The sequence below is a fragment of the Osmerus mordax genome, chromosome 3, assembly GCF_038355195.1.
Source record: "Osmerus mordax isolate fOsmMor3 chromosome 3, fOsmMor3.pri, whole genome shotgun sequence".
Lineage (NCBI taxonomy): Eukaryota > Metazoa > Chordata > Actinopteri > Osmeriformes > Osmeridae > Osmerus > Osmerus mordax.
In genome coordinates this window covers 19296668-19320674 of record NC_090052.1, presented here as the reverse complement: position 1 = coordinate 19320674, position 24007 = coordinate 19296668, and the positions used below count along the sequence as shown (strand labels likewise).

Genomic DNA, 24007 nt, shown 5'->3' with positions numbered 1-24007 from the left:
CCCATAAGAAGCAGGGGATTTGCCCTAGTCACGAAGAAGACACCAAACATGGCATGATATTTATTTCCATATGAACACGACCCCCCCTCCTCCCCTTACAGGTTACCCTCCCAGCTGAAGCGATTGGCTGGCTGTACTGGTGGTTAGTAGCCTGACTGTCTGGTGTCTCTTCTCCTCAGGTGTGTCCCTAGCCTGAGCAGAGCAGAGCAGCCATGTTCAGAAACAGCTTGAAGATGCTGCTGGGCGGCAAGTCCAACCGGAAGAACCGCAACAGTGGTGAGTACCCTGGCGAGGGCGTGAGTGTGTGTGTGTGTGTGCTCCTATGACGCCCTGGTTAGTCGCTCCTCTCAAGCCACGCCCACTCCCTGGTCTCCAGCCTCTACTTGCCCATGTGACCAGGCGAGGCGAGAAACAGTGTGACGTCGAGACGGAGGTGAGAATGACATGCCAGCGCTTCCGCGGCAACGCCAGAGCCTCCGGGGGAGCCGTGCCGCACGTGTCACACATCCGCGGCAAAGGCGTGAAGCGCCGCCTCCGAAGAGAAGCAGCTGGCTCTCTTCCACTCTAAATATGCTTCCCAAGCAAGGGACGTTCTGAACTCTCTCAGACAGAAGCGTCCTAGAACGGGGCTGGTCTCACCTCCTCTCTAATTCCGAGCATGTCCTGCAGCGTTGCTCTTTCTCGGAACAGTCCGGAACGCTTTGGAATCCTGAACGCATCCCTGAATCTCCCAAAGACCTCATGAAACCGGAGGACGGTTGTCTCCTGACGTTAGTTTATACTTCACATAACCCTGCATTACAATGTTCTCTAACTGCCCTTGTCTGACCAAGGTTAGACTTTACTGCTGACTTTTATTCTGTCCCACAGTTTCACTGGGGTAAGCTGAGCTAGGGCCCCATCTTTAGTCTAGTGCTGTAACCAGAGCATCTGTTTACTGGCAGCGGAGACCTTCTCTGTTTGCCCCTGACACGTTGTCATGTCTGTCGTCTGTGTGTATGTGCTTGTGTACTGCACACATGTTTGTTTGGCCGATTTGTACTACTCGTTGGCAGTTGTTTTTGGCCGATTTGTACTACTCGTTGGCAGTTGTTTGTTTTTGCTCCTAATATGAGCGCTTAGAGTTCCCCCTCCTGGGTCTATTTACCTTTCTCAGTGTGTGTGTGTGTGTGTGTGTGTGTACACACTGCTGTCAGCCAAACTTACCAGAGGCCTGATTCCGCAAACAGACAGCTATTCAGAGCACCCCGTCCACCTCAGCCCAGCCTCTATGGCCTCCACCTTCCAGAGCCTTCTACCAGGGTAGTTATGTTGATTGAGAGCTAAAAGCTTGTGGTATCTGCTCTCTAGGTCAGGTGAGATTCCCTCACTTCGGCCTCTGTCCTGACCCACCACAGTGGGCTAAAGGCCCACAGAGGGCTATTGAGGCCTGTCTAGGGTTATTAAGGGCCACAACATTCTACAACTGTGTGCTATTGAAGGCTCGTAAGTTACAGGGGCCCAAGGAGAAGTTTTTCAACTGGCACACAGCACTGTTTCATGTAATGAAAAACTGTCAAAGGACATCGATCAAGTGTGCGAGGGAGAAAAGTATGCCAAAATGCTGTTGAAATGGTGCCATGTGGCCTAATTTGGAGTTGGTGTGTGTGTGTGTGTGTCTCTGTGTTATATTTGACATTGTCTTCAAATTTTCCCTTATGAGAATTCAGGGCTCAATCATCACCAGTTTTTGATCGGAACACAGGGTATTTCCAGAAATAGTACCAGTCAATTAGCTGTTGAATCCACAGCAGTAGGGTTGCAGCAGCCTCTCCCGCCCTCTCCTGTCCTCGCCGCCTCCTTTTACTCCTTTTTTATTTCTCTGGAATGCGATATCTCTTTCAGTCCTGTCATGTTTATGGTCAGACCCCCACCAGTTATGGTGAAGCATTTATGACGCTCATCTTTTCTTTTTTCCACCTTGTGTCTTTCTCTTGCGTCTTTTTCTCCAATCTCCTCTTCCAGATGCAGTATTTTGGTCCCTCCCCCTGCCACCCCCCCCCCACCTCAAACCCCTATGTTATGTTCTCGTAGTCTATACACCACTCCACTGGAGCCCAGATCTGCACAGCAGCACATGTTAGCAATAAATCAGGTCTGGACGACCAGCCGGTTGCCGAGCAGACTACGATGATGTCACTCCACACCAGGAAGTGTGAGAACACTGTTGAGATGGAAGGTTAGAACCCGGGACAGTGTCCTCAACTATCCTGAAAGGAATCAGCTGTCTGTCTGCTCTGACTGTTGTGAGACTGGAGCGGGGAGAGGGAGGGGGAGAGGGGGGGTTGTATAGTACTATAGTGGTGCATTGTAAGAACGCAATCCCACCCTGATCAATCCTCAGACACACACAGACACTCACCCACTGTGGTAAACATTCACGGCATGCCATAACACATGTGCAGAGGGTAAGTCAGATGTTGTTGTTTACTGGAGCCGGCCCCAGCCTTCCTGCCTGTCCTCTGTTCAGAAACAAGAGGCGGGGTGGCAACAGACAAGCCCAGCACTGCTCACAAGGATGAGCCACTGCTGGTAATGTTCCAGTAAATTACGGCCAAGGCCATTTTTTAAGGCTTCATTTCCTTCAGGTTTACAAGATAGTTTTGCTGGCCTCATGTGACAGTCACAGTGCAGGCTGCAGAAGAGCTGGAGGGAGAAGGGGGGGGGAGGTATGGACTGGGCAATAGATTGGTAGCTTTTAGAGGCAGTCCTCTTTGACGTGTTAGGGAGGAGTGCTTTCTTCTGTCTCTGCAGCCACACCACCTAAGCTCTGCTCTGCTGAAGAGATTTGGTTACGGAAACACACACACACACACACATACACCTGCAGAGAGCTGCCAAGGGACCTGTGCTGTAGAGCTAAGCAGCTTGTAGGGATCCAACCTTGAAAGAGGATGATGGAACCAGACCAAGAGAGATAAAGAAAGTGTGTGTTCACGTGTGTGTCATTCAAAGCCATTGCAATATACGCACACTCACACATACATGCAAACCCACACACACATATACACACACACAAAAAGCTGGGTCAGGCCCAGCACTTCCTACTAATTGCTGGCCTTTCCATCTACAGCGGTGATGAAATCCAATCAAACGTAGCGGCTCAGGCGGGCACGACCAATCAGGCGCTGAGCCAAGTGTTATGTAAGGAAGCTGTGGGGTCGACAGTGGATGGGATCATCGCTGCTGTGAGGGGAGGAGGGGAGGCTCGGTTACTAGGCAGTAATCCCAGCCCTTCCATGATGCCCAGGCATGATTTAGTAGACAGGTAGCATATTCAACAATGGGTTTATGTAATCTGTATACCTTCTCTTGCTCTCTCTCTCTCTCTCTCTCTCTCTCTCTCTCTCTCTCTCTCTCTCTCTCTCTCTCTCTCTCTCTCTCTCTCTCTCTCTCTCTCTCTCTCTCTCTCTCTCTCTCTCCCTCTCTCCCTCTCTCTCCCTCTCTCACTGATACTGGCTCACTCACCCTCTCTTTCTCTCCTGATGAATCAGTAAGCTTGTCGGCTAAGGTGTGTGTGTGCACGCACGTGTGTGTGTGTGTGACAGGCTGAGCTGTAAGCTTGCGCGTGTGAACCTGTCCTCGTTGAGATGCAGCCCCGCAGGCCAGTGTCATCTCCCGTCCTGCGCGCTCAGCGACCTCTCTCCTCACACATGGATACATGCCACGCCGTGTTCGCAGTCTGAAGCCAGGCATGCACGCTACGATAACACACACACACGTACACCCAAGCACACATCTCTGCACTCACACACACATCTGACTAATACCGGTCTCAAATTAGACCAGTAACTTATTTCACTTTAATAAACACCTCCCCGGTAGTCACTGGAAGGTAAAGGTAGAGAAGAGGGGGGTGGAGCTGGGGTGGAGGTTTAGAGAGGAGAGGGATGGGGGGGGGGGGGTATGGAGAGGAGAGAGGTGGGAGGAAGTATAAGGAGGAGAGTGGATAGAAAGTGGAGGGAGATGAAGTTGGAAGGAAGGAAAGAAGCCGTGTAGAACAGCTTTGATTTGGACAGCTATCAATACCTGTGATGCCGCTTTCATTTGCAATCCTCACAGCACTGTGTACACGTCGTTTTTCTGCTACTCTGTGCTTTTGCTCAACAGGCTCACCGAGTGTCCTTATGGACAGATGTAAATGTCTGTTTTACTTATCCGTTTCACAAACATTATTGCAGTCCATTAGCGCATGATCAGTGTGTGTTATGGTCCTTCAGTGTAAAGTAGCTGGTTCGAAACATTAGTGAAATCTCCCTTTGCATCAGTGGCCGATTAGAGAGTGGTTGGCTGGAAATGATGCCTGCTTCTCTATGGCTACAGTCTGGAATACACACTCACTCACACAAACACCCTCACACACACACACACACTCACTCTATATATACATTTACAAGATGCAACGTCAAGAAAAATCTTAGAGAGAGAAGGAAGGAAGGAGTAGGGAGTTTAATAGCTGTGATTGAAAGGGAGAGGAGTAGGGCGAGTCTATCCGCTTTGCCGGCGTGCCTGTGTGTGTGTGTGTGTGTGTACTGTATATAAGCGTGTGTGTGCACATTACTGCGCATGCGCTAGTACCTGGCACTCTGCTTCCACACTGCAGACAGCTCTCTTTCAGTCTGTACCACCTCTCCTTACTGTCCTCTAGCTCGGTCTCTGCTCTCCTCCACTTCCTCCCTCTCTCTCGTCCGCTGCCTCCGCTCTCTGGTGCGACAGGGCTGCTCGCTCGCCCGCTCGCTCCTCGCTGCTCCGTCTGTCCAGGGTTTCACCATGCTGCAGGATTTAACCAGCGGGGGAGATCACGCCAAGGTGAGCCTTACTGAGACTGGGGGAGGAAGGAGGAGGAGGAGGAAGGAGGAGGAAGGAGGAGGCTGTAGGAGGTGAAAAGGAAGCTCGGGTCAGGGGAGAAGAGGAACAGGGGGCCGCGGAGGGGGTTAGTGGACCAAGGAGGGGGTTAAAGGATCAAGACGGGGTAAGGGGCCCAGGAGAGAGAGTTTGGGGTACCAGGAGAGAGAGTCAGAGTACCAGGGAGGGGGGGGAGTGCTGAAGAGTTAGCTAAGAGGGCGGAGGGCGTCCTTCAACATCTCAGATCCACCACGGTAGCGGTGAGCAATTTGTCTTGTCAAGTAAAACACAATGGAAGGGGTTGTTATTGGGATGCAGTATTCTGTGTAACTGCTTCGGAGACACTCTGTGTGACAAAGGGGATGTGTGTTGTTCTGTATCTGTGCTGATTTACACTCACAGCCTAATGAGACACTCCCTCCTCACCAGCGACACAGTGCTACAGGACATGAATCAAAGTGTGTACCTGTGTGTGTGTGTGTGTGCGTGTGTGTGTGTGTGTGTGATTGACCAGTCAGTGGGTGGATGGCGAAGGTGGGCAATGGGTGAGTTTATGCTGGAGGCGGATGGGTTAGATAATAGCCCATCGCACAGTTCCAGTACACAGATGCCGGGTAAAAAATGCTCTCCTCTCCCAAGCGTGGACGGTACTGCTGAGGCTGCAGGAATGGTTTCAGTCTTTATCATGCAAGTCTTGTCTCTGCTCAGCGCAGAGCATACTGCACGTACAGTACCCTCACTCCCCCCAGCTAGCGGCCTGGCTCCCTGTTCCTGTGTTCCTGGAAGGTTTAGACACCCGTGTTGTTTCATCTCTATTTTAGTCTGGGTCCACCGACGTCATCTGATGAACTTTTCTCTTTGAGGGGGGGTAAATCTACCTACTTATTCATAATGTCCCAATGTACAGTGTACTCCTTTTTCTCTTTAGCTCTCTCTGTCTCCCCCTCTCTTTCCCTCACACACACACACCCACACCCACTTTCAACCTTCGCCAGTCCAGCCTGTGATTTAGAGAGCTGGGGTAGTGAACAATGCAAGACTACGCCCTAGAATCTCCTGTCCCACACACACGCGCGCACACGCACGCAGGCTTTACAGGGGTTTGAGGTTAGGTTACTAAAACATACGGTTCACCTTTAAGAGTGTTCTAGCACTACATTTATGGTTATTGAAGCCCCCCAGTCTGTAAGTACATCATCTCTGACACCATCCCTGGATGGAAATGTATCCTTTATTGGCTCATTAAAGGAGCCTAAGTGAACTGCTTGTCAATGGAGAGCGTCCACACATCGACGTCAGGCCTGGGTTACTATTGATCCCTACAGTGTGTGTGTGTGTGTGTGTGTGTGTGAGCACGTGCCAGAACCATAACTAAACAGTTGGGTCCCAGAGAGAGTGGATTTGGACACTGGAACACCATACGGTGTACTGGCATGCAGCCATCGCTGTGACGCAACATTTCTCCCTGGTCGCACTCGCGGGCGCGGCGGGGGCCGTTCCCATGACAGCTGCTTGTGTCATGGGAATGCGTGTGGGGCGGTGTGTAGCTGTGTTGTGGCCATCCTCTCTTGTGAGTCCGCGAGGCCGGGGATTACAGCCCTACATGGTTGCATCCGACTACGGTACAGGCTTGTGGCGGTGGAGAGGACTTGATTTGGTGGATTTGACGTCATCTGTTCTAGCTTCGGGGGCTTGTCTGTCCCTGTATCGGCCGAGGCCCAACAGATCCCTCTGTTCTCCTCCCCAAAGTCCCAGGATCATGCAGCCTTGTCTCCTGATGAGCAGGGCGATCCCAGTGCTGTAGCCAGGCTTCACGCTACAACCGCCCGGAGAGCTCCTCCTCCGCTCCTCATCCTCTCCCGCTCTCCTCCTCCGCTCCTCATCCTCTCCCGCTCTCCTCCTCCGCTCCTCATCCTCTCCCGCTCTCCTCCTCCGCTCCTCATCCTCTCCCGCTCTCCTCCTCCGCTCCTCATCCTCTCCCACTCTCCTCCTCCGCTCCTCATCCTCTCCCGCTCTCCTCCTCCGCTCCTCATCCTCTCCCGCTTTCCTCCTCCGCTCCTCATCCTCTCCCGCTCTCCTCCTCCGCTCCTCATACTCTCCCGCTCTCCTCCTCCGCTCCTCATCCTCTCCTACTCTCCTCCTCATCCATTCCTCATCCACTGCTCCTCTCCTCCTGTCCTCCCCTCCTCCCAGGGGGTGACTGCAGCACTAATAGGTGCAGAGGCACCAGCCGACATCAGTTGCTGGTGGTTGGTGCCTGGGGGCCTGGTATCTGGGGGGCCTGTTTAGGGGGATTGGAGTAAGCCAACTCCAGCTGGTAAAGGGAATGAATTAGCATGCTAAGATGCTGCTAACATCCTGTACTTGGTTCAGGCTGGTTGAATAATGATTGTAGAAGGGCAGCAAGCTTGTCACTCCAGACTTTCCTCCTCCACTTCCTCCTCCTTCCTCTCTTCCTCATCTTCGCTCTCTTCGTCCCCCTCCGCCCCCTCCTCTCCCTCCTCTCCAAGCCTGTAGTGATGGAGTGTGCAGCCTGGGCAGGCCAGCAGGGTAATGAGTGATGTAGGCTGCTGTCCTCCGCTCCATTTCAGTCTCAAGGACACTCAGCAGATCACAGATCAGATTTACTGGAGTGCTTTCTGATGAGGTGAGCAGCCAGGGAGGTGCTGTACGTAAATTCTACTGCTCTACATCACTGTTCACACATACCAGGATGTTTATCACTCTGTGGATGGGTCTGATGGTGTGTGCGAGTGTGTGTGCGTGCTTGCGTGAGAGACGCACAGGTGCCGTTGCTCTCAGAGGTCATTGAAAGTGACTAATCACCCAGTGGATTCCCCATCAGCAGGAGAACTGAGCTTTTACCTCTCAGCTCAGCTCCCCTCCTCCCTGCTCCGCCCCGAGGCCTGACACACCCGCCACTCTCTTTGATCTCCCCACAGCGACAGGAAACGCCTCACAGTCCCACCCCTAACCCCCCCCTCTCTCTCTCACACGGCACGGTCCTCTTATCTCCTGACGTGCCGTTTGGGTGGTCTTGATCAAAGGGGCCCCGCCCAGGGAAGTCAGCGAGGCTCCGAGGCGGGGGCCGTTGATCCTGGGACTGCTGGGGGTGTGTATAGCTGGGGGCACAGGTTAGGCGACTGTGCCGTTTCACCCGCAGCACGCGCACCGTTTATTTACTGTAGCTTGTTGGTAAAGGCATTTCAACACACGTTTATGACCATCCACTACAGCTCGCGATCGATGCCATACCCACACAGAATCACAATGAACCTACACACACACACGCAGTGACACACGCGCACACACACACAGTGACACACGCGCACACACACACAGTGACACACGCGCACACGCACACAGTGACACACTCCCCACATGTCGTCTTCCCCTGTGTGGAGCTTCCCGTGTGTCCTGCCGGACCATCTGTTGTTGTACAGCCTAGCGGTAGACGAGCTCAGCAGAGCTGCTTCCTGTCTGACGCCATCTGACGCACAACCCTGTGTGTGACTGCGTGTGTGTGTGTGTGTGTGTGTGTGCGTCCGTGCGCGCGCGCGTGTGTTGAATCTTACCGTACCATTTCTTCCTAAATCCCATCGGCATTCCTGCGTGACTACAGAGACTACAGAGACAGCACTGCTTGTTTGGGGAGGAATGTTCTAGAAGCTGTTGAAGGATTGAGCTCCGAAGCCTCGGTCCACTGGAACGGCCCTGACAGTTTGGAGCCAGACCAGTTTATATAATTTGATGACCTCAAGGCTGTGTAGCTATTAAGCCCTCCCTCACCTCCCTCTATATACCATCACCTGTCTGTCATCTCGTGTGGGTGCAGTGGGTGTCGAATGTGTGGAGTTGAAAGTGTTAAGCTTTCCTATATACAGACAGCAGTGTAAGTGTGTTGATGTAAGTGTGTTGATGAAAGTGTGTTGATGAAAGTGACCTTCAGTCTAACCTGGCTTCTGCTGCCATGAAAGCTTCTTAATCGTAACCAAGGATTCAGGTACCGAACACATCGACAGAACAAAACACTCTGTCTTTTCAAAGCGTGTCTCGTGTTTGTGTGTGCATGTGTGTGTCTCTCTGTCATGTGTGTGTCTATGTAGGGTTACGTTTAGTCTTCCCTCTCCCTGTGTGTGTGTGTGTGTGTGACAGCCCCCCAGTCTAATATACCCTGAGAGGTGAGGTGTTGCTGCAGCTGCAGAGCCTGTCACCTGGCCTGCCAGTTTGACACGGTGTCGTGTCATCTCTCGTGCCCCGCAACAATGTGTGACAGTAGGTGTCACCTGGTGTTGTGTCACGTCCCGTGTTCCTCGCCTTACGTCCCAGCCAGGGAAGAGGCGAGGGCGTCGAGACATGACACATGCCAGCGAGTGACTTCCTGGTAGATGGCAAACATTATGAGCCCATCCTATTCTCTGCTGTTTCCCTGTGAGGCACCTCGAGCTCAGCTGCAGAGGAGCCGGCTAGGGATTATCTGTGTTGGGAAGAGAAGGTCTGGGAGTGGCCAGACATACTAACTCCAGTCTGCACATGTGCGCTTCTTCCCCTGTGAGGCTTCTTCAATAATATTAGTAGTAGTAGTCCGGGTCCTGCTTTGGTCCACTGGAAACATTCCCCCTGTACGTGTGACATTAGCCCGGAGTGTATCTGCTCCGGGACTTGTCTTATCAGGGTTTGCCCTCCCCTGGACTGGTCTGGTCTTCGTCAGGCTGCTTGCTTGTCTGAAGACACAAAATGGAGGCGTCCATCCCCAGCATGGCGACAGCGTCAGAGCTACACCAGCTGGCTGTGTGAAACCTCATCTGGTCCTGCACCTCGAGGTGTTGACGTGGCCCACAACAGGATCGGTTGTGGGCTATTATCTCAATGCGACAGGAGTGTGTGTGTGTGCGCTTCTGTACCCATGTGTGTGTGTACTGTGTATTTCAGACCGCGTTTGTGTGACACGTAATGACAGATCTTTTCACTGCACGTCTCACTGTTAAAGTGCCTCGCTGACAAGGATCTATGGCTCATGTGTATGATTAGTGACGCTAACTCCTGTGTGTGTGTGTGTGCGTGTGTGTGTGCGTGCGTGTGTGTGTGTGTGTCTGTGTGTGTCTGTGTGTGTGTGTGTGTCTGTGTGTGTGTGTCTGTGTGTGTGTGTGTGTGTGTGTGTCCCGCAGGCGGCAGCTCTACAGAGAGTGACGGGCTGTTTGAGGGGGACTACGGCGTGCCTCCTCTCCCGGTAACGGAGGGCATGCAGCACATCCGCATCATGGAGGGCGTGTCACGCTCCCTGCCCTCCTCGCCGCTCCTCTCCCACCAGGCCATCAACATGAGGCTGCAGCCCACCAAGAGAATGCCAGGTACGCGGACCGAACACCCCTCACTCTCCCCCCTAAGACTAGGGTTGTCGGTTTAGGGATCCGAACAGCACAACCCACTATAGTTTTTCTTGGGGTTTGATAAAGGGGATCGGATCGAAGGAAGTGTTCCACAGGGGGGGGAGTCACTTTCCATGGGCGTCAAGGGGACTGGAGATTCTTAACCACTGATCCTAGGTCAGATAAGACCTGCCTGAGCCTGGAGATGAATGCAGACATGACACGGTTGACTGTTCTCAGATCTTCCCCCAGCTGAGGGGCCCTATACAACTGAACAGTCGAGTAGGATACATCGTCTACAGCAGCACGCGGACACACTGCGTTCCCATAGGCACACCTACAGCAGCTTCGGTGGTTTAGATAAGACCTTGGTTCCTCCGGGCTGCTTCGGTGGCTCGCTAAAGGACACCTCTGATTAACAGTCCCCCAGAGGGGCCCTCTCATAGGACTGGAGATACGAGAGCTGTTGATGTGAGGATCCGCCCCCCGCGGGCATGGTGCCAGCATGGTGCCAGCCCTGAGGTTCCCCCTCCCTGTGGAGGCTTTATTAGGACCCTTTGAAGGCACCCCAGGGGGCGGGAAGATGGGCAATGGACCCCCCTCACTGGGTGCCAGTATATCAACTGCACACACACAGAAATTGTATGTGAGATAATTGAACACTACAAGCCAGTGCGAGTAGGTGAGAGGGATATGATGTGTGTTCGTTTGTGTATGTGTGTGTGCTGTTAGGATGGAAAGAGTGTTCAGGGTTGTCCAAAAGGTGTGTGTGTGTGTGTGTGTAAGCGAGAGGCATCCGTGTACATTTTAAAGCCTTTCCAGCGCGATGGGGTCTGGTGTGTGAGAGTTGGACAGAGCGCGGTGTGTGTAGGTGTTTGGTAATGTGTATGAGGGAGATAGCTTAGAATCACTCACACCTCCCTATCTACAGCTAGCCTAGCCGAGCTTGGGATTTAGCTTGCATGCGAAAGGTAGGGATTCAGTTTATCTCTAGTTTTTAATGCACCAACTTTCCCTCACAAGAGTGTCACTTCTCCCAGCAGCTTTAGAGAATGTCGACTTGTTTGGATGACTAGCCTAAGGGGGGGGGGGGCAAATCCTCTTCAGGAGAAGCTGGCTGGTTCATTCAGTAGGCTGGGCGTGAACAGAGATCAGTCTCGGTGCCGGCCACCAGGGGGCGAGGACTTACATTCTTCTCTTCACAAAGGTCCTCTTCTTTGTCCTCCCCTGTTCACAGGACGGACTGAAGTTGTGACAGTGGGTTTATGTTGATGTGATACTGTCACAATGCTGTCACAATGCTGTCATAATGCTGTCACAATGCGCGTGAAGGTCAGACAGCATTGTGTAGGGATGTGTCACAGGTTTGTGTCCCGCGCAGACACGGCCTCAGAATAGAGGCTTTGACGTCTCTCGTCTGTATGGCTTTTTTATCTGTATGGCTGTATGTCTCTGTGTCTTTTTTTCTCTTTAACCCTGATTCTCTCTCCCTCTATCTGCCCATCTTTCTCAGTATCCCTCTCGCTCTCTCTCTTGCTTACTCACTCTCTTATTCTGTGTGTGTGCGTGTGTGTGTGTGTGACATCATGTGAACAACATTGTTACACTATAAACTCAGTTCTGGGCAACAATTTATACTAGGTTACGTACCATGTAACTACATAGGAACACCTACAGTAACACTGTAGGTACATTATTGTTATGCAATTAAATTGTATAGGTTAAGGTTATTATAAAAGTGTAAGATGGCTCTGTATGGGTGAGAGGTGTAAGGGATGTTGTAAATGGGCATTTTGGTAACTTTTGGTAATTTTGTCACTTCAATGTACTTTAATGTAAAGTGTTGACCAGTTATGTTTTCTACATGTTCTATTGTGTGTAGAATGAGACTGAGACCTTTTCTCTTTGTGTTTGACTCTGGTTCACATTCCACATGGGCTCATTCTGGGTGATGACAACTGACACAGACCTGAGAGGGGACTGTGTTGGTTTAGCTTTGTTCAGCATTGCACAATTTGATCAATCTTTGTTTAGTTAGCTCATAAACATGCTTGCTTAACGGCAAAGCCCTATCACTCATAGCATTAGGTTCTACTAGCTAACTAAGAGTTTGTGTTGAACATACACATTCCTATATATAGTACTGTATTGTCTGACATTTGGAATGTTGTGAAATAGTCTTGACGCTATTGGGTTAGTTAGGTCATTCATCAGCCTCTAACAGTGTCTGGGGTCGGTGCTGTTGTTAAGCACAACCTTGTTAAGCCAAACAGATGATTTGACACCAAAAGCTGTGCAATGTTGTATTTTATGTTGTGTTTCATGTCCCACCTCAACACGCACACGGACACCAGACACATATACGCGCACAAACGCATTAATAAGGCAGCTTGTTCCCTAGCCTGGCTGGTGACCCCTGACCCCTGACAGATGAAGATGACCCCGCGACATAAATCACACTGCCTGTCTCTGTAGCCTCATCTCACATCTGACACACCCACACACACACCCACACACACACACACTATGTGATTGATGGATCTGTCTATTATCACTTGTTCAACCTTGGAATGGTCGCTCCCTGACGTAGAATACACAGTGTGAGGAGAATGTAGTCAACCAAGAGGTTTGGTGGCTGAGATTCAGGTTGGGCTGGAAGGGCTCGCTCCCCTTTCCCCTTGCAGGAGGAGAAGAGAGAGATGGGAAAGAGAGCGTGGCTACATTAGTGCAGTTAGTGTCTAGGTTAATCCAATAGGGTCTTGAGCAGCGGTAGTGCTGGTGATTCAATTAGGATCCAGGCTGCAGTCAATAGGCCTGACCTGTAGACAGTCTGAGTGCTGCTGCTGCTACACACACACACACACACGCACACGCACGCATACACACACATACAAAAAAGGACACACATACGCTCACACTCAAAGACAACTGCTCAAGCACACACCAACCCAGGTATGCGTACACACACACACACTAGAGATACAATCTCACGAGGCCCACTAAGATAACACCGGGAATGATAAGGAGAGAGGAAGAGAGAAAAAGAGTAACCAGATTATAAACCAAGCTGATGTTAACGACCTTCGCCCTCTCTCTCTCCACCCCCTCTGTCCTTTTACACCATTGGCTGATCCCATCAGCATCTCCATACCTCTAATTACTGCAGCTTACACTTTCCAGTCCACACACACACACACACACAGCCACTGTCACCTGTGTTGCCATAACAACAGAAGGACTGCGTTTCCCGTGTTTGTCAGCTCGGGTCTAACAGCTCTGAACCGCCCTCACTGTAACATTTGGTATACCATCAGTTCCTCGCTGTGTGTTTTAGCCTGCAGATGAAACACACACTAACGCCTGTGCGTCTTGTTTTCTATGTACGAGCTGTGAGCACATGCACCATCTGTCTCTGGGGATGGAGGGATGACACGGGGGCCCAGAGGAGGAGAGGAGCTCCACTCCCACCTCGGTCTTTCTCCTCCTCCGTGCTCCCTCCATCACGAGCTGGGGATTCTGGGAGGCGTCATGTGATTGGAGTAGCGCTACCTCCCCTCTTCCTCTCTCCATCCCTTACTTAGTCAGTTCCCTGGCTTCCTCTCTCGATCTCTCAATCTCTCTCTCATCCTCTCTCTTTCACTCTCTCTCATCCTCTCTCGTTCACTTTATCCCTCTCTCATCCTCCCTGGATGCATTCATCACCAGTCATCAGGGATATGTCGTGGCTATAGAGAGGGGGAGGAGAGAGAGGGGAGGAAATGATCAGTTCTGAAGATAGTTTTCGGTGGAAACGTGTTTCTTCAGCTCCCGTGGCATCGCTCGTCTTCACCGCGTACAGAACGACACAGCAGGCTTGTTTGGAACTGATCTCTGCTCAGGTTCACTGGAGGAAGGATTTACTACAACGGTTGGGACGCTATTTTTCTTTTTACATCTCCTCTTTCTCTCTTGCGCTCTCTCTCTCTCGTTCTATCTATCGATCTATCAATTTAGCTTCAGAATCTTTATACATCGAATTTTATATTTTTTTTGTGAACTTTGTTCTCTTTACTTTCAAATGTTGTTTTTTTTTGTATATTTCTTTTGTTGCAGTTTTTATAACATGACTAAAGACAGGGTGCTATATTTTCAGGCTGCTCTGTGTCGTGAATGCGTGCGTATGTGTGTGTTTTACAGAAGTGTCGGCATGTAAGTAATGGACAGCTGTGTGTGGGTCGCTGTGACATGATGTTCTGTGTGGGAAGGTGCCCTGTGGTTCTATCCCTCACCAGCCAATCGCCAGCCAGAGATGCATTAGCCAATGAGCAGTCAGAGAGCCACCACTCAAGCTTCAGGTGTGTTTCCTTGGGAAATCCCCCAGAGGGAGGGAGAGCCAATCAGAAGTCCACGTGGGTGATCATGGCAACTTTGGGACACTCTCTCCTATGTGGCTGGGTTGCCATGGAAACCACTTACATAACAGGATACCAGCGTAGGAAGTGATGCTCAGGGAAACGGGCAGCTGTCATAGAACACACACACACACACACGCTCAAAATCAGCATCTGATTCCCGTAATCTTTTACTGTAGGCCAACAAGAGAGGATGGAGCCTGGTCTTGTTCTGGAAGGTTCTGTGTCTCAGCGGCCACTCTGTCTGATTATAATGCCCTCTACCAAGCTCTGTGGTGTGGGTTAACAGAAGTGCTTCATTGTCCCCTACAGGCCATAGCCACTGTAATGGCCCTATAATGGGACCAACCAGTGTTGTTACCTCTGGTCAAAACGACTCCTGTAAGTCACCCTGGCTGAGCATGGCAGCTAATTGTATAATAACGAGCTGCCCTCACACAGTATGCCGTGTGTTTACTGGAGTCATCGCTGTGTTGAGGCACACAAGCCTTCTGTCTGGGGGGAGATCAGGCCTGGGCCGGGCTGGGAGTGGAGCTGGGCTGGGCTTGACCCTGGTTGGTCAGGCAGTCTGATGGATGACCTTGGTGAGGAGCGACATGACATAGAGGCCCTGCCCTGCCTTCCCTGCCCCCCCGCTCTACCTTAATGACTGGCTAATGGAGTGTGAAGGGCCTGCGTGTTGCTGCGTCAAGGCTAGAGGTCAGTTGGGTGGGTGTGGGAGAGAAGGATAGGTTAGATGTGTGTGCTTCATGCCTAAACTGCTTGTCGTGATTGATTAGCGCAAGACTCCTAATGCTGGGATATGATATGGATTTTTCAAAGCAAGTGCGCACACACGCACACCCCCACACACACCCAACTGGCTCACAACTCTGCCCTTCTGTGCGTGCTGCAGTTCTGCTGACATATTTCTGATTATGTAATCTGGTTAGTGGGATTAGTGAATCTATCATGGTGACAGAGGGTCCCTCCCTCACAGGACACTAACAGTAAAAGTGCCGCTGTAGGGAAATGTCACATCTGACATCTGCTTTCTTCTTCAACACTTGAATAAACACGGAACCGTTAAATTCCCTGCCTCTCACGTTCCTTCCTGTGTATTTCTACATTGATATCCAGACTGTGTTGTCCTCCATGCAGAGACAGCTCTGATAAGTTTACATCTGAACGGTCTCATACCGGAAGAGTTGTAAAGCTCCTGCTTTGGCTGTCTGAGCTTTGCACCACTGGGTTTTACAGCAACGTGGGCGTTTTACAGCACCGCATGCTGCACAAGTTGCTTTTTTATATATATAAATAACCAAATCCTGCATCTTAACAAATGTTTGTGTCAACGCGATGACATCGGGCTCTGCGTTCCACTGTGCTGGATGTCCAGCTCTACTAGCAGTGTTAAGTGATGGTTTAGATGTTCCACGGGAGGAGGACAAGCAGCCTGTTGAGGATGATGAAGACGGAGTGACAGGTCACGTTCACACGCCGCGCTCACTCTGCCCGGGCTTTCGTCAAGGGGACAGGATGCCTTCCATGACACGTCGTACGTGTCATGGAAGGCGACAGCGACAAGGTTTGTGCCACTTCAGATTTGGTGGGAACAGGCAGCCGTACAGGCCGAGAAGGGAAGTGATAAGGATGCTGAACGATGTTGATACTCCACTGAATTGGCCCTTTTACTCGCTGCAAATGGAAATGTTGTGAAGACGCTGACCTGGCTTTGCTCCCTTCAACTTCCAGTTAGTTCTCTGAAGTCTTCCAGCTCCCCCAACTTCTCCCCGTGCTGCGTGAACTCAGCCACAGCGAGGGACCTTGAAACCGCTCCCTTTTTTCTTCTTCCTTTGATGGCTTGCGTGTGCTCCGAGCAGGACAGCTCCGTCCCAGATATACCCATCCCAACTTCTTCTCTCTTGTACTTCTTCCCTCCTCTTCCCTCTCTCTCTCTTTTTCTATCGATATCTCTCTCCATCTCTCTCTCTCTCTCTCTCTCTCTCTCTCCTCTCTCTCTCTCTCTCTCTCTCTCTCTCTCTCTCTCTCTCTCTCTTGCTCTCTCTTTCGCTCTCTCTTTCGCTCTCTCCCTCCCTCCCTCCCTCCCTCCCTCCCTCCCTCCCTCCCTCCCTCCCTCCCTCCCTCCCTCCCTCTTTCGCTCGCTCGCTCCCTCCCTCCCTCTGTCTCTTTCTCTCTCTGTTTTTGTTTCTCTCCTTGTACCTCTCTGTCTTGGTCTCCTGTTTGATTTCTCTCTCCGTGTTCTCAGAAGTCCCTCCCAGTGGGGGTGAGCAGCACTGTGATTTACCCCCCACGGCAGCATCGACAGCCCGTCACTCCCCTGCAGACAGGTAGAGAGTGGAGGCGTATGCCCTGGAGCTGCACTCAGCCTCCAGAGACTTCCAGAGAGTTCACACAGCAACATACCAACAGCACTGCTGGAAGTTTCTGGATGACACAAGTTCATGTCAGAATCGCTTGTCTCCTTCCCGTGCAGCTCAATCTTGTCTTTTCTGCTGTCACGTTCTCCACAGTGATTCACATACCGTCAGTGGGTTCAAAAAAGGGAGTTGTGGAACTAGAATTGCACGTCTGGGACATTTAGGTCTGGCTGTGTCTTTCTGGTGAGGGATTGTGACTTTCCTGGACACCACTGGAAGACTAAAGATGAAACTGAGCCTATTCTCGTCGCGTCTCTGTCGTGTGTTTCTTTTCTTGGGGCGCAGCTTGAGTGTTTCTCCTCCTGGGACATGGCTGCCGTGACTCGGAAATAGTCTCCCCACAGGCCAGACAGGGAGTGTGGAGCTCGGCTCTCTCCAGAGCCTGCGTCTCCAACACCAACCCCCCCCTCACCTCTCCCCAAGACCAGGCTGGCCTGCGCCTCTGAAACAGCCCGCCTGCCCTCCCCGTTCCCTGGCCGAGCTCTTCGTCTGCCGGGCCGCAAGAGCTCCAGAGTTGCTGGATGAAGGATGCAAGCTGTGTCTGGCCGGAGCCAGGGGCAGTAACAGGAGAACGCGTGCCGACACCGAGGATTTTTAGGAAGCGTTCGTTTCGATCACGAGCTGGATCCCTACGTAGGGCCTGTTGACTGAGTCGGTCCCGCTCTGAAAGTGGAATCTCGGCATCCCCACATCGGGAAAGGCAAACAAAGGCCCCAGAGTGCTTGGAAGGTTCGGCTGGATCTATTCTTGTCAGTGTGTGGGCACTCTTCCCCCCTCTCTGTTCCCCAGTCAGCAAGCCAGACATGTTTTACTGTGGAGCTCGATTCCTTTTGTTCCCAGAGCCACAATTCATGGAACGCATTCAGCTTTCGCCACCATCGGCTGTCTCAAACATTTCACTTAACAAGTTTTATGCGTCCCAATTATTCCTTTTGTGTTGTGTCTTCCGCCCTTGGGCTGAGAAACTCTGCTACTCCTTTTTAGTTTATGTTGTCTGGGCCCTTAGTCTGAAAGGGCTGGCTTTGTCTCAACAACAACCTTACACTTGTGTTTACACTCAAATGCTCAACAATGGAGCATTTTCTCTCACTAGTTTATAGGGTTGTATGATTGAGTCATGAACCTTCTCTGCACTCATGTTTTGGTAACTTGTAAGATATTAGGATACGTGTGTGTGTTTGTGCGTGTGTGACACTTGAGCTTTAAGGAACACAAGCAACAGCACAAGCAACAGCATAAACAATATCACTGACAACACTGGGAAACGTAGACACAGACAGTCAGATGGATCTCACTGACAGCCTGGCTGTCTGAGGAAAAAACGGAAACATAAGCTACTTTGACCTTCTCCCCACACGCACACACACACACGCACCAACACCCCTCCTCGCTCCTCAGACAAGCCTCAGGAGACGTGGGAGGGGTCAGGGGGCGATGACCCCTGACCCCCCGTTTGACCGTCCCAGTGTCTGTGACCCAACAACAGTGTAACCCGACCCAACCCCCCCCGTCCTGGGCTGACACACTCCCCATAAGCATTACCATCTGTCTTCTAGTCTTCAGTCTTCTCCGCGCTCTCTCTCATTCTCATTTTGTCAGTGGTTACCTCTCTGTGTGGCTCCTTGCCCATTCTCTCTCTCTTTGTGGCTGTGTAACAGTGTGTATGTTTCCTTGTGGAAGGAACCATTTTTGGAGGGGGGTTCCTCCCATCTTGACCTCCCCGTGCTCCGCTCTCCTTATGCCAACGATACTGACCTGGATATGCACTGTTCCGGTAAGACCCCCTCAGTCAGCCAAGTTTTGTTTTAGCGAGTGAACGCGTGTGTCTGCGTGTGTCTGCGTGTGTGTCACGCCTCCTTACTTTTTACAGCACCATTTCATCCAGAAACTCTGCAATGCTGAGGTCGCTCAGTGAGTTTGGTGGTTTCTGGCAGGCCTGCCTCCCTCCCTCCTCCTGTCCCTCTCTCCTTTCCCCCCCCCGCTCTGCGGCGTTTTGGACTCTGTGTCTTCAGACTGCGTATGGTTTCTGTTGAAGTCTTCGCCAGCCAGTGGTTTCTCTGAAGCCCTGCAGAAAAACCTAACCACTGGCCCAGACCTCGCCTCTCCACTCCTCTCTCTCCTTGTCTCCCTCCCCCCCCTCCTCCGTCCCTCCGTCCTCGCTCCGAGAGAGGGAAAAAGAACCAGGAAGACGCTCCCAGCTCATTTTCCATGTGATCACTGGATGGGAGCGCATCGTCTCCAGCATCGCACCAGCCCTCTCCTCTGTCTGCCTCCTCCCGGCTGCCTCGGCGTCTCTGACCCCAGCCTGGCCGGAGGACTCTGTCGGCCTATCATGGACTGCGGCGCCTCCGCGATCCCGGCATGCGCTCGGCCCGCCAGAACGAGGAGGACCTTGCGGCAACAGAGGTTTGGCCTACGACCCGGAGAGAACGCTTGCGGTGGCGGCGCCGTTGCGAGGAGAGTCGGCCACGCCTCCTCGGTACTGCGGAGGTTGCTATTGGATGTGTGCTGCTTGTCTCGCGACGCTACCTTAGATCCCGGTGCCGGTTGTCCTGACGGCACAGGAGAGAGGGGGGAACCGGTGAGAGGAGGAGAAGAAGATGGAGGTGAGGATGAAGGGAAGAGGAGGTGAAGAGATGGAGAGGAGATGAAAGAATGTAAAGTGGCCGGGGGGGGGGGGACACCTCTGTGTCTCCTTCTATACCTTCTGTATCCGTGAGATAGTCTGTGTATACTGTGAAGCATGTCAATCCTCCTTTTTCTCTGTATCTGTTACTGGGTGGTTCACTTCCCTAGGGGGTCTCCTGGCACAAAAAAAAAAAAAACTACAGTTGATGCTACAGAGTTACCCCTTTATAGTTCTCATAGTCTGGTAGCATTGTCTGTCTGCCAGAGGGCAGGCTGTGTGTCTGAGACTGGGCGAGAGACGAGAGAGAGGGAAGGAGAGAGAGAAGAATAGAGGCAGAGGGACCTTGACTGGAGATGACTGTTGAGACACAAACGGAATAGTTAAGATCCTTCTGGAAGAGACAAGGTAGCCTTGAGTAGAATTGAGAAACAGTGGGGTTGGATTTGAAATGTGGCAGAGATAGCAACCAGCCCTGGAGCCTGGGTGGAAGGTGTTATTCTGATCCTCCCATATGGACTAGCACCCTGTCATTCATCTGAGCTCTGTGTCTCCACTACACCACCACTACACATAAACACTTGCACGCACGCACACACAAACACACACACACACACGCATGCACTAAAGAATATACGCACACTCGCGTAGGTAAACACATGGTCTTGAACACACACACTCTCTGTCAAACACACACCAGTCAGCCCTCAGAAACCTTTGTAGCTGCTCTGCTTGGCCCTGCTAACTCAAACCAGCTTGCAGACTTATTTTCGGACATGTACTTTTAAGAGCTCAGCGCTAACGGGAGTTTGTGATTGCATGTTCAGTCTGTCTGATGAACTGACTGGTTGGCTGACTGACTGACTGAGTAACTGGCTAGTTGACTGATTAACTGACGGATTGACTGACTGGATAACTGTCTGATCCATCAGAACCAGTCAGGGCTTTGCCTGAGCCCCTATCCAGTTCACACAGTCCCTCCTGTGCATGTGGATCTCACACCTCCTCAGTGTGTCGGCTCTGTAGACGCTGAGTTGTTTCTGGTGTGTGGTCAGAGGGCAGAGCTAGTCAGGCTAAACCCCGGGGGGCGTGGAAACCTTGCGTCAGACCCCGCAGGAATGATCACGACATTTTTAGATGAAGGTTTCTATACTGCGTCAGTCAGTCAGCATTGTGCAGCCATCAAATCCTGGAGCTGAGGCTGTGTGGTGTTGAGGAGGGGGGGGGGGTGAGGGGGGGGGGTCATATTTCACTGCAGTGTCAGCTTCTTTCTCTATGTGGTTTGAAAAGGCTGTATGTCACTGCTGGCCTTGGCACTGGGAGACTCCATTCCTAAGGGCTTTGGTTTGCAAAATGGGGCTCATGAATGAGTCAGGATGGTGGAACATAACATAAGAAGGTCCCAGATTTATACTCGGCTGTGCGCACCAGTCTACAGGATTGTCCACTCTGGACCAGGATTGTTTACCAGACTAACTATCCGTGGTGAAATCTCTTCTCTCCCGTCGTGTGCATTCAGTGGGTACTGTCAGTCAAACCCCCCTGTCAGCCAATAGGAACAGCGGCTGGTGTTTTTACGAGACCTCCGTGTGCCGTGAGACAGTTGACGTGACACTTCCGCTCCCTCGCTGTGATAATGTTGTTTCCCCCCCCCGCCTCTTGGTAAACAAGAGTACGACACAACAGGAGTCTTTTACGGGAACCTTCCCCTGTTAAAACTGCAAAGCCTTCTGGGATGAGGGGGAGGGAGAGAGAGAGAGAGTGAGGGGGGAGAGGGGGCGAAGAGCCAGGCTCTGGGGGAATCGGTTTACGAGGGCTCCCCCGAGGCTTGTAACTCGGAGCCCAACGAGATGAGCATGTGAGCTGTGGAGACGCTCCCTGTGTTATGGCTCCGCTTGGAGAGGAGCCGGTTCCTACAGGTGACGGAGGAACACAGCTCACACAACTGTGTGTCGTGACCCAGTGAACACGCTGGTCTGGGTCCAGCTGGACTCTGAACTCCAGGTCCGGGCCTTCGGGTTGTTACTTGAATCTATCGAGGAACTTTGCTTGTGGGTCACGTGCAAGAGCTGGTTGTTGGTTTGATTCCCGCCGAGGCTGAACCCCCTGAAAGCATCGGCTCCTGGGATGTGAGCCACTGGATGTTTGTTTTGGCAGTAAGAGAGTCAGAGGTCAGGGGTCATTCAAACAGAGATAACATGTTGGTTGTAAATCAACCCACTTCCATAACTCGCCCCTCACTTTTAGCCCCCTCCCCAGCCATACCTCCTCACCCCCTTTACCTCTTCACCTCTTCACCTCTTCACCTCCTCACCATTAACTCATCCCCCCTTCACCTTCTTACCCCTTTATGTCGTCACCCTTACCACAACTCCCCACTCCCCCCTCTCCAAAGTCTTCAGCATCCCGCAGCTAGTCTGACCTGTTTATTGTCAGTCTCTGTCTCCCTCTTTCCTTTTTCCCCGGAAGGTGTGTGTGTGTCTGTGTCAGTCAGTATCCTGGTTTCCTCAGAGCTGAAGAATGTCCTAGTGTCTGGGTCTGAACCTCGGAACAGGCCCATCTGATCCGGAACATTCTGCCGCCATGTGCCATGCAGAGCTTTGCTGTGTTTAATGGTGTCAGCCCAGGGATCCAGCCGTAATTACAGGCTGTCAGCCCTGACAGAGAGCCTGCTGGAGGAGCACAGACAAAGAGTACACGACCGCCAGAGAGAAAGAGAGACAGAGAGAGAGAGAGTGTGGGGGGGGGAGAGGGAGAGAGAGATGGAACCAAAGAGAGTAACATGAAGGGAGAGCGGGGATCGGGGGGCAGAGAGAACAAGTCGAAAGAAACAATGAGCTGGCGGAAGAGGAATGGAAAACAACTGTATAAAAAACAGAGAGGGGAACACAACCAGCCACACATTCCATACTGCTCTGATAGTTACCATGACTACCATCTACAGTATTGTTCCTTTTTAACAGGGTGATATTCAGCAGGGAGAGAGAGAGAGAGAGAGAGAGAGAGAGAGAGAGAGAGAGACAGAGAGAGAGAGAGAGTGACAGAGAGAGAGAGTGACAGAGAGAGAGAGAGAGAGAGAGAGAGAGACAGAGAGAGAGAGAGTAGAGAGAGAGAGAGAGAGAGAGAGAGAGAGAGAGACAGAGAGAGCAGAGAGTGACAGAGAGAGAGAGTGACAGAGAGAGAGAGAGAGAGAGAGAGAGAGAGAGAGACAGAGAGAGAGAGAGAGACAGAGAGAGAGAGAGTGACAGAGAGAGAGAGTGACAGAGAGAGAGAGTGACAGAGAGAGAGAGAGAGAGAGAGAGAGAGTGACAGAGAGAGAGAGTGACAGAGAGAGAGAGTGACAGAGAGAGAGAGAGAGAGAGACAGAGAGAGAGAGAGAGAGAGAGAGAGAGAGAGAGAGAGAGAGAGAGAGAGAGAGAGAGAGATCACCATAATACTACATTGCATGCGGAAGTGTGTACAGGACACCTTTTGTGCTGTTGAAGGAGACTGGCGATAAAGTTTGGGCTCCTTTGTCTACCTTCTAGTGAGAGACTCGACCATATGTTCACCCCTGAGATCTGAAAGAGAGGGATGTTTTGGGCTGGGGTTTTTTTTCAATCTTACTGGCTTGGAGTTGTACAGTTGGCATATTTGGGTCAGGAGAGAATACATGAATATGAAGATCAATCATCCTACTAGTGGATTACAGGATGCTGCTGGGAGCCATGTTCTGCTCTCATGAAACATTTATCTTATACTATAAGCCCATACACATCCATCTTTGGCTGGAAACACCATGCTCAGCAACAACTAGTGTGTACTGTACCTGCCTGTTATGTTATACACGTGGAGAAAGCATGACAGTACCAACCATGGGTTTCATTGGAATCAGCAAGTCTGCTCAATGGTGCATCCCGTGTCCACAGCCAAGAGATCTGGCAAACTGCTTTTAGTGTAATGAGTGTCTGTGGTCTGTTGAGGTCGGATCTTTCAGTCCCATCTCTGTGTGTGGTCAATTATCATGAGCGTTCACTGTTGAGGGGCTGTATAGCGGTCTCTGACCCGGGCCAGTGGTCCTATTCAGGTCTCTCATCACGCTACAGATTTATGGTGTGTGGTGGCAGAGGAGGCGTGACCACAGGTCAACAGAACAGGGTTCCAGATGGCCACCCCTGGCTTTTATTGGTGTTCTTAACTTCCTGTGTCCCGCCCCCGGGGACCACTTTACCTGTCTATCTTTGACGGGGCAAGAAAACTGACCTGATTACAGGCTACTTCATTGCTTCTCTCTCTCTCCTTCTCTCTCTCTCTCTCTCTCTCTCTCTCTCTCTCTCT

The 24007-nt window shown here is 51.6% G+C and overlaps 1 protein-coding gene across 3 annotated transcripts in view; it reads left to right on the top strand.

Moving 5' to 3' along the window:
• The first annotated feature begins 210 nt into the window (after positions 1-210).
• Positions 211-24007, top strand: part of tanc2a (tetratricopeptide repeat, ankyrin repeat and coiled-coil containing 2a) — a 46485-nt gene continuing 22688 nt past the window's right edge. For 2 of the 3 annotated variants that reach the window (XM_067232825.1, XM_067232824.1), the window contains exons 1-2: positions 211-276; positions 10053-10235. In XM_067232825.1, the coding sequence (XP_067088926.1) occupies positions 213-276; positions 10053-10235 (247 nt within the window). In that variant the 5' untranslated portion in view covers positions 211-212. Of the gene's footprint in view, positions 277-4756; positions 4849-10052; positions 10236-24007 lie in introns of those variants that run through there. The other variant, XM_067232826.1, reaches the window with a different exon arrangement.